This window comes from Symsagittifera roscoffensis, chromosome 6 (genome assembly GCF_963678635.1).
Source record: "Symsagittifera roscoffensis chromosome 6, txSymRosc1.1, whole genome shotgun sequence".
NCBI lineage: Eukaryota > Metazoa > Xenacoelomorpha > Acoela > Convolutidae > Symsagittifera > Symsagittifera roscoffensis.
In genome coordinates, this window is record NC_087067.1 from 41578715 (window position 1) to 41588372 (window position 9658).

At 37.2% G+C, this 9658-nt stretch overlaps 1 protein-coding gene across 2 annotated transcripts in view; it reads right to left on the minus strand.

Annotated features, from left to right (window-relative positions):
* LOC134848487 (protein CASP-like) overlaps window positions 1-9290 on the minus strand; it is a 29058-nt gene extending 19768 nt beyond the window's left edge. For both annotated transcript variants that reach the window (XM_063865963.1, XM_063865962.1), the window contains exons 1-8: window positions 9166-9290; window positions 8931-9089; window positions 8770-8848; window positions 8506-8643; window positions 8140-8340; window positions 6960-7075; window positions 1343-1528; window positions 461-589 (exon numbers count right to left, since the gene is read on the minus strand). In XM_063865963.1, the coding sequence (XP_063722033.1) occupies window positions 461-589; window positions 1343-1528; window positions 6960-7075; window positions 8140-8340; window positions 8506-8643; window positions 8770-8848; window positions 8931-9089; window positions 9166-9228 (1071 nt within the window). In that variant the 5' untranslated portion in view covers window positions 9229-9290. The remainder of the gene's footprint in view (window positions 1-460; window positions 590-1342; window positions 1529-6959; window positions 7076-8139; window positions 8341-8505; window positions 8644-8769; window positions 8849-8930; window positions 9090-9165) is intronic.
* Between the last annotated feature and the right edge of the window lie 368 nt (window positions 9291-9658).

Below are 9658 nucleotides of genomic sequence, written 5' to 3' on the forward strand. Positions count from 1 at the left end.
ATACTTTTTATGAAAAAATCTCAAAACCTTCGAATTTCATACCTGAAAATTAAATTACATTTTAGAAATTAGAATTCGGTCACGTTTTTCGTGACTTGTAGACTTTCGCTGTTCGATAGTGGAGTTTGTCTCCTTTTAACGGAGGAAAAGAACTTTAACAAAAATGAAAAATCAAACTGCAAAAAAAAACAAAAAAAACCGCCAAGACCTATCTATACTGGGGACGTTGCAACCTTTCAAAATTTTTAAAATCCTGTTCAAATTCACGTTTTAGGAACCAATTAAGACATGTCATGCTCATTAACTGCAAAAAGAGCCCATTTTGGCATGAACATCTTTTTTATTCAGTTTTTCTACCGATTTACTTAACGGTGGTCCAAAACAGCAAAATCGCGTGCTTCAGCCATTATAAATCCAAACTTTATACTGCATGTTGAACAGTGAATGTACTAAGACTGACCATAGCCTCCAGTTGCTGTTCCAGGGCAGAGTAGTCCTGCTGGTGTCTGTGTCTCTGCAGCTCCAGACTCTGTTTCCCACTAGCCACACTCCCACTCAGCCGCCTGTTCTCATCCACCAGCTGCTCTATCTGCATAAACAAACAAGGACAACCAGTTGCTGTGCAAAAACCGCTTAAGACCACAATAATGAAAAAAAACTTTTTAAAAAAGTCTTTTTTTTCTAAACTGCGTTGTTTCCTGGCGTGAGAGAGAATCTGAACGTAGAATTTAATCATATTCAATAGGATAACTAAATTAGGCAACAACAACTACAACACTAAAAAAAATTAGGGTAAGCAAGGCTGCAAGGCGACGACCTACCAAAAGCAAAAAAAAGTGACCTCTAGAAAATTCGCTTAAGTTCTGCAGAAAACCTTATGAAATTTTGGAAAAATTTCTTATCGAAGAATTGCTCGACACTTTCGGTGCATGTTCGAAAAACGACATTTAACACATGAAAGCTTGTGCCGATCGACGTGCCTAAGCGGTGGTAACAGAAGCTGTTTTTCACGACTTGAATGCTTTTGACAGTCAATTGCGTAAGGGGGTCGTATGTCTTGTTCCTTAATATCAAAGTGAGCCTATAACGCATGCTAAAATAAGATCACAACAAACTCTCACCCAACCATATTTCGGTACTCTTGCTATGAAATTCGAAACATGCTTAAGAGAAACGCCTGTCTCCATTTCAACTAAACCTTTTAATATATTTCCGCCAGTTTTTTCTAATTCAATTACGACTGATATGCTTCATATTCAATTGGTTTATTGATCATATTAAATTAAGAAGTCACTGTAGGCTTGTTTTCTAAGAATTCGAAGATATGATTACAATGACCCACCTGCCGTTCTTTTGCGACCAGTTCTGCTTCCAGACTGGTGTTGGCATATCTCTGGAACGCCTCTTCAATCGCTTCATTATCATTGGATCCTGATGATAGATGGCCTTCGTGTGAGGCGGCCATGGTCTTCAGTTCCGACAATTGCGAGTGCAGATCCGAGATTTCTTTATCTGCTGCAGCCAGTTTCTGCAAAAAAATAATCATTTCAGTTGACAGCTTTGAAGCTCATCTGTGGCAACCAACTACTCGTCAGTACTCAATTTGTGGGAGGTCGAAAATTACCAGGGGATGTGTCTCACTAATTAAGCAAAGCAGGGCACTTTCTATCAAACCCAACAAATTCAAGCAAAATTAATGCTAAGTTTTTCTAGTCAATATCGATTGACATTTGTTCAAAGCGTATCAATTGCAAGGTGAATTATACATTCATTATTATTTAAGAACTGCGGTCGGAAAACTGCGGTGTGCCAAGAACGCCCAAAAACCTAAGGCTGGTTAAGCCAACGATAATTTTTAGTTTTCTCAACATTAAGAGCAATTCTAAAAACTTCTCCATTTTACATTTATTTGAAAAAATTCCACCGGAAAAAAGTATAATTTCTTGTCGATTTGATACCAAAATATACAGTTGAATTGCTCTTTTTTGCTCTATTCTTTTAACTGCCATGCATATAACAAACGATACAACATGATTTTAGCGTTGATAATACGGAGCTGAAAAAAAAATCAACACAGTTGAACAAATCGGTTTTTCTGCTGGGGAAAAGATTGATTTCATCAGATTATAATCCCTTTCCAATGAGTTTTCCTGCGTCGTGGGAATCGATTTAAATGGATGCTATTTGCAATAAAATGCAAATTTGAAGACTAGAGTATGAACGTGCATCGATTCAATCAACGATTTTTATGCCTAATCACCCCTTTTAAAAGCCTACAAGAAATCCATTAAGCTTAATGCCAAATCATAAATGCATTGCACGAACAGATAATTAGTACAGCATAAAAAACAGATACTCAATGGCATCAAATAAAAACACAGCCAACAGAAAATTGGAAAACTGTACATGGTCCCAACGAAAGCAAAGAAAAACGACTGATTTCAAGATTTTTTCATGACAGGCATTTTTCTGGGAGTCAAAAACAACCAGAAAAAACAGGGTCGACATACGCTTCACCGCAAATTTTTAATGTAAAGTGTCTAAAAAGTATGTAGAATTGGAAATTGCGGTAAACATTTCACTTCATTTTACATTCGTGTAAAGCGTATATATAAACAAAACCTTGCAAAATTATTGCGTTAGCGGTTTACCCCTATTCAGCCTCCACAAGTCTGGCGAATTAACGCCGCCGGAACCTCAAGACAGAAACCCAATACGCTATGTTAGGCAGCTATAATTTAATTTTGGGGTCGTTTAAATTTTGCTTTCGAAAAACTGGTTTGACAATTTTCATCAAGTACATATCTTTGGGGAACAGTCATTACATGATATGAGACAAAACTTCACTTCAGATACTATTTCAGGGACGAAGCAGAGTTTCGCATCACTTGCGATAGAAAACTACCAGCCAAAGTTCGCTATAATTTAATTTTGGGGTCGTTTAAATTTTGCTTTCGAAAAACTGGTTTGACAATTTTCATCAAGTACATATCTTTGGGGAACAGTCATTACATGATATGAGACAAAACTTCACTTCAGATACTATTTCAGGGACGAAGCAGAGTTTCGCATCACTTGCGATAGAAAACTACATGCCAAAGTTCGCTATAACTTAATTTTGGGGTCGTTTAAATTTTGCTTTCGAAAAACTGGTTTGACAATTTTCATCAAGTACATATCTTTGGGGAACAGTCATTACATGATATGAGACAAAACTTCACTTCAGATACTATTTCAGGGACGAAGCAGAGTTTCGCATCAATTGCGATAGAAAACTACATGCCAAAGTTCGAAAGATCAACTGACTCGTACGAAAATAAATAATTAAATGAATTATGTTGAAGAAAACGTCAGCTGCAAACTTGAAAAACTCAATTACCAAAAAAATAGATGATTCAGCCAACACAGACTCCAGTCATTTTTTTTCTGGTAACGATTAAATTGAAAGGATAAGAAAAAAGTGAGGTTTCGGTCCGAAAATGAGAATCCGAAAATTTCAAAATTCACTAAAAACTAACGAACTTCATAATTTTCAAAACATTTGTACTAGAAACAGACACACTTCTTAAAGGTCATGCAACAGCCGCCGAATACCTTCGTAGACAAAAATCAAGTCAAAACTTAAAAAAGTTTTCCGGAAACTTAATTTCGAATTTTTATTTTTGGACTAACTAATTGAATATTTAAACAATGCGCTGTGCCATATTGAATAGTTTTGAAATAAAATTGCTCAAAATGAAATTCGACACTAAGTTGTGATCAGATTACTGCACACACCATCAGAACAAAAAATTATCTTCGAAATACATCAGAAAAAAATCTAACAAAATCGCTTCAAAGTTCTTGCTTTTCAAAGAGAAATTTTTAAGCGTAGACACAGTAACTTTAGGTGTTAAAAGTGCTATTTGCTGAAAATGCAGATCTTGAAAGTGGAGATCCGGTGAACAAAGCTATAAAAGGGAAAAAAGGTCTAGAACCCGATTACAATACCCTTGCTTATCGCAAGGGTAATAAATATTTTAGGGTTATTATCAACCATATCGAAACAGGCGTAGTATTTAAAGCTGAACATAAACACGACAGTTTTAACATATGCAGAGAAAAACATCATGAATAGTTCTATTTTCAACAAATCAAGAGCCGGCAGAAAATGAGACAAGTCCCTTTCAAAATCATTAGAGCTGATACCAGTTGAGCTGTTTTGACACAGAGGCAAAGCTGCAGCTTCGCAAACACAAGCTTGAAGTTGCTAAATATTCAGGAGTTTTGAAATGCATTAAAACACAAACATTTGCATGCAAAAAGTGGAATGAAATTAACTAAAGGCAACCACTTTAATTTTGCATGAAACAGATCGGAAAGTGTTAAGCCAAATTTTGTATAAATTATGCATTTCAAAAAATTCGCCATATCATCTGAGTTGAAAAAGCATTTGGACTTTTTTGTACTGTTGTATAAAACGAATAGCTTTTTCGCCTCAATTGATCAATTAAAAAAGCATCAACTGTGTTAACCCATGACAAATCAAATGTCCGAGCACATGATACCATACAGCCAATGCAGCCTCCTGATTCAAAATTTTTTAGCAAAAGTAGCTCCTTCAAAAGTGTTACCAAAAGTCGCAACTTTATTTGCAACTTAAATCGGAAAAATTTGAATCGAACAATCACACTACGCTCTGCTTGTCATGTCGATAAAAAAATTGTTTTGGTTAAAAAAAATTATTTTGATAAAACATCGAAAAAATTCTCCTCAAAACACACAACCACATATATTTTTTGGCTCAGCGAACGACGCAAATTTCGAAGTGATCAGGTATTTAAAACGCAGACATGCTCAAATGTGTTTTCGTTAGCGAAAATTTAGTTTTCCGAAAAATTGAAAGGTGATTCATTTAGACAATGTTTACACGAAGATAAACTATATTCCGATTGGTTAACTCTTGATAATACCAAGCATAATATATCCTGTAGAGAAGTGTAACCAAGCCCAAATCTTGCAGTACTCCAGACTCTATCGGATCCCGATTACACTCAGCTTAGATATTTTCGGAAAACCTTATAGAGACTCAGATAAGCGAGGAAAAGCTTAGCAATGGCTGTAAAAATGGAGGAGCTTCATAACCTGTTCATGTTTATTATCATGAATCTCTCCAGTTTTAGTTAAATTGAGCTTTAAAGTAGCTTTTTTGCGAATCACAGAAGACATTGACAAACATTACTTATGCTGAAGATCCTTATGAACCTGGGCTTGTCGGAAAAAATCATGAAAGTGTATGAAGCACTGCACGAAAAAACAACGTATAGAGTCCAGCGGAAAGGAGGCATGAGCGAGAGGACTTCGCGAGGGATACGTTACTTACTTTGCCTGTCCTTTTTAACATTTACCATTCATCAGCCGTCGATAAAACAGCCGAAGAAAGGAGGAAAGCAGCCGTAAGAGAGAGCATGAAACACGGACTCACGCGGCCTTGGATAACAGGCAACATCCCCCCCCCCCCCGGCCGACATAACAGCTTTGAGAAGCAGCAAAAGACATTACTTCCAACTAACTGAAACTTTATTTGCTGACGACTCAAAAACAATTGGTTGAGTAGTGAGCTACCAACAGGGGAAGAACAAGTCAAAAAGGTCCTGGGACGATATGAGTAAAAATGCCATGACGGAAAGGAAGAGAAAATAGGCTCGCAATTGACAGCTCCCAAGGCACGAGGATGCTAGGCACCTTCATTGACAAGCAAAAAGAGCGCGAGGCTCAAGTGAAAAGAGGTTTCTAAAGTGAAGAAGTGGTTTTGGAACTCAAAACTAAGCAAGAGGACTATAGCTTTAATATTCCAGAGTGTGGTAGAAGCTAGTCTAGACAGACTACAATCTGGAACGTCGAAAAAGGGTTAACTCTCAAAAGAATGCAGAAAGGAAGAATTAACTTGTGTGAAATATGGAGACAACTGGGAATAACCTCTATAAGGGCAAAATCGAAATGAGAGCTCAGGAGCGGTCCTAACAGCTATGTTGTCAACAAAAGTAGTACTGGGCCAATGGGACAAACGACGGGGAAAAAGGCAACACGTATTGAAGAGATATTAGATTCGACTAACCTTGAAAACGCGACAATCAATAGAGAATCATAGAAAGTTGAGGTAAAGAGCCAGATGAAAAACATCGAAAATTGGGAAATGAAATGCGCGCGTGGGAGAGGGACACAAGGGCAAATGAGAACGCAGACACTACCTGTAGAACACAGCAGCTATCTGCCGATGGGATGCGGGAAACTTTGCAAAACAGCGGCGGGCTGAGCCTAGCATGAGCGTCGAAAGCAGCGAGCCAAAAAAAAAGGAAAATAGATATGGATGTGAGCCAAGCGAAAAGAATGTTTAGAGAGGAAATTGCCTCGACAATTCGTGAAAAAAAACGTGGGAAAGAACGGATTGCCTGATCAGCGGAAAAAACATCACGAAAACGAACCTGGCGAGATATCAGAGGCGGAGAGCATGCAAGCCCCCCCCCCCCCCCCCCCCCCCCGGTGATGTTTAGTTCCAGTGCGACACAACGAAAAGTATGCGAGTCCCACCCAGGTCCCGTTGGGGCTTAACCAGAAAAAAAAAGGAAGATACATTTGTCAATTCTCTTGGTTTTCAAATTGTTTCTGACGTTTTGAAAACCTTATTAGGACTTTTTCACTGACTACTGTGATTGAGCTGTTGGATGCCACGCGTACAACTAGCCTCGATCCAATTCTATTGAAGTCAGGAGGCATTCCAGATTCGTAATAATACTACGCTCGCAAGTGGAAAAAGAAAAAACAAAAACAGAACACAAGATATTGTACACCTGATATTCTTTGAATTGAAAACTGGTTGTAAAAGTGTGAAAACTGGTTGTAATACATGGTTGTTTGCACATATTGGATACACGATATTCTTACAATTGAGAGTTTGGATTAAAAACTGGTTGTAATACCTGGTTTGCGACCTCGAGGTCTCCCAGTACCAGTTCCATCTCACTGTTTTTTCCACTCTGTTCTTCATCCAGTCGAGACCGCAGCTCAAACAGCTCCGCCTGTGCTGCACTGTACGCTAAAACGCCCAAATATATACTATAGCTAACAAAAAAACTAAAGAAAACAACGGTATAGATCGAGACTATCTGATGAAATGCAACTGTACTGTACTGATTTTTGAATTATCCAGTTTTTTTTTGGGTTTTCAAACACGTTTTTCTCAAAATAGATTAAAATTAGACCACGCTTACGTAAAACTTACACCAAAAAGAGCCTCTCACACAGCCCAACAACAATCTGGAAGAGTAAAAACTCCAAGACAGGCGAATGTTTAAAATTTGTTTATAAGCAAATATTTTTAGTTTTATATAGTCAAAATGATACTTTTTGGCTATCAAGCAAAAATCAATTCTCTTATACAGATTTTTGGAGATTTTACCATCTCGAACATTGTTGGACTGTATAAGTCTCCTTTGGTATTAATTTGGCATAATTTAACGTGGTAGCTTTAGCGCAATTCTAGATTAACCAAAAAACGTCAAAATGACCCATTTTTGGGGTAAAATTTTGGTTCTGGATTGCGCAAAACAAACTGCACAGTTAAAATTTTGATGAAATTCTAAGCAAATTTTGTTTTCTTCTCTCTCTGTCTAATTTCGACCGACCCATCTTAAAAAAAACGTGTTTGAATATTCAAATTTTGCTCATTTTTGCTCACGGATAAATTTCGTGAGGTATGCGGAATTTCAAAGACAAAAAATTGTCAAAAATTAAAAACCACAAAAACCCTATCGAACGGCAGAGCGAGGTCTTTAACATCAAGATACCCAAGTAGAAACTGTTACTCTCCGCATTTAAGTTATTTCATGTTTGCATTGTCATCAAACTGAATTTTTCTAGATTTCTGATGATGTGTTCGGACGAAAACGTTTAATTGAGGTAATATTGATTCATGTTTTACCAAGTAGAAAAAGTTTAATAGAATTATATAATTAATTTTTATTACCCCAAACATGAACCATCATCGCAAAAATACAGTGAACGATCAAGAATTGGAATTGGGAACTAAAAATTGTCTTCATCACACAAACGTCCAGTATGCAAGATAGAAAAGTTTTTGACAAACTATCGTAGTCAAACCTGACTGCAGCGCATGTGAGTTGTGTTCCGACTCAGTCAACTTTTTCTCCAAGTCCACCTGCGAGGAAGCAATCAGTTGGTTCTTCTCCTCGTAGCTCTTAGCCAATTCCCTCTCCTTCTCAACCAGCCGACTGCTGACTCTGCTCTCGACTGAGTCTTCTAATTCTTTCACTTTCTCACGAAGGTTTTTAATCGTCACCTCTAAAGCAACGAGTTTGGTCACTTATATATGATGCCAGAACACAGCAATTGAATGGGTAACATCAGCTTGAACGATATATTTTTACTTCAAACAATTTTTAAATTTTTTTAATTGGCATTACTGATGAAGAAAGAAATAATTCGAAAAGCAAAATCGATAATTACCTTGATTCTTAACTTCGGCAAACTCTTTATTGTACTCCGAGAGTGTCTCGCGAAGTTTGCCGTTTTCGAGCTCCAGATCTGCTACTTTGCTTGCCTTGGTTTGAATGGATTGTACGAACTCGAGCGACGGTACAGGATCTGTAACTCATGCAACATTTCATGAAACTCTAGTGCTCTATCTAATTTCAATAATCATGAAACTCTAGTGCTCTATCTAATTTGCTGAAACTCTTTGATACACACCTTTTTGAAATTATAGTTTACCTGGTGCTTCAACTATCCGTTTGTAAACAGTCAGAAAAGCTGCTTCCGCAGCCTTGCTACGATTCGTCAGGTCATCGATCTAAACAATAATCAAAACATATCAAACAATAATCAAAACCTTAGTCACAGTAGTTACGCTCAGCAGTAGTCAACGATTTTACCTCATTCTGGAAACTTTTAAGTAGAGGCGCGACTTGTTTCTTTGTCTCTGCAGTTGAATTCTTTTTGAACTCCTTGTTTTGCTCGATTAATTTCTTCCGGCTTTGCTCACTGTTTTCCTGTCTGTCAGCGAGTTCAGTCGCAACTTGGTCCAGTTCAGACTAAATTGAATAATGGGGAATTCGTGTATGAAACTTTAATTACAAAAGAAATGAAGTTATAAAATTTTTCACCTACCTGGAACATGACCAAGTTGAACTCCTTCCAAACATTTGTGATATTTGCTAAAGATGCGGCCATTTCAAAAAGAAATATTCGTCCAACACTACATTATCTAAACCTGGAAAAATTTTCAATGCAAGATTATTTGTACGAGGTCAAAGCCAGCAGGCCGATCTTCTCATGATTATCAATCTTCCCTTTAATAAGTCGCACTAAGGGTGCTTAGACGTTAATTTATGATATTTGTCAGTTCAAAAAGAAGCATTTTTGTCATCCGAAGCAGCAAGCCTTATCCATCTCTTTATATTTTCTTCATCGAGCTTACTTTTTATAAAGCTTTATTCTCTGCTCGAGACCACTTAGATGGCTTGAACTTGTGGATGGGTTTTTAGAAGTGAAACGGTATTTGCTCGAATTTTTTTTATTACAGGGATCATACTTTTGATTTGATTGCATCCACTTCTTTTCGGTTGCTCAACAAAAATAAGACTTATAAAAAGCCATTGTG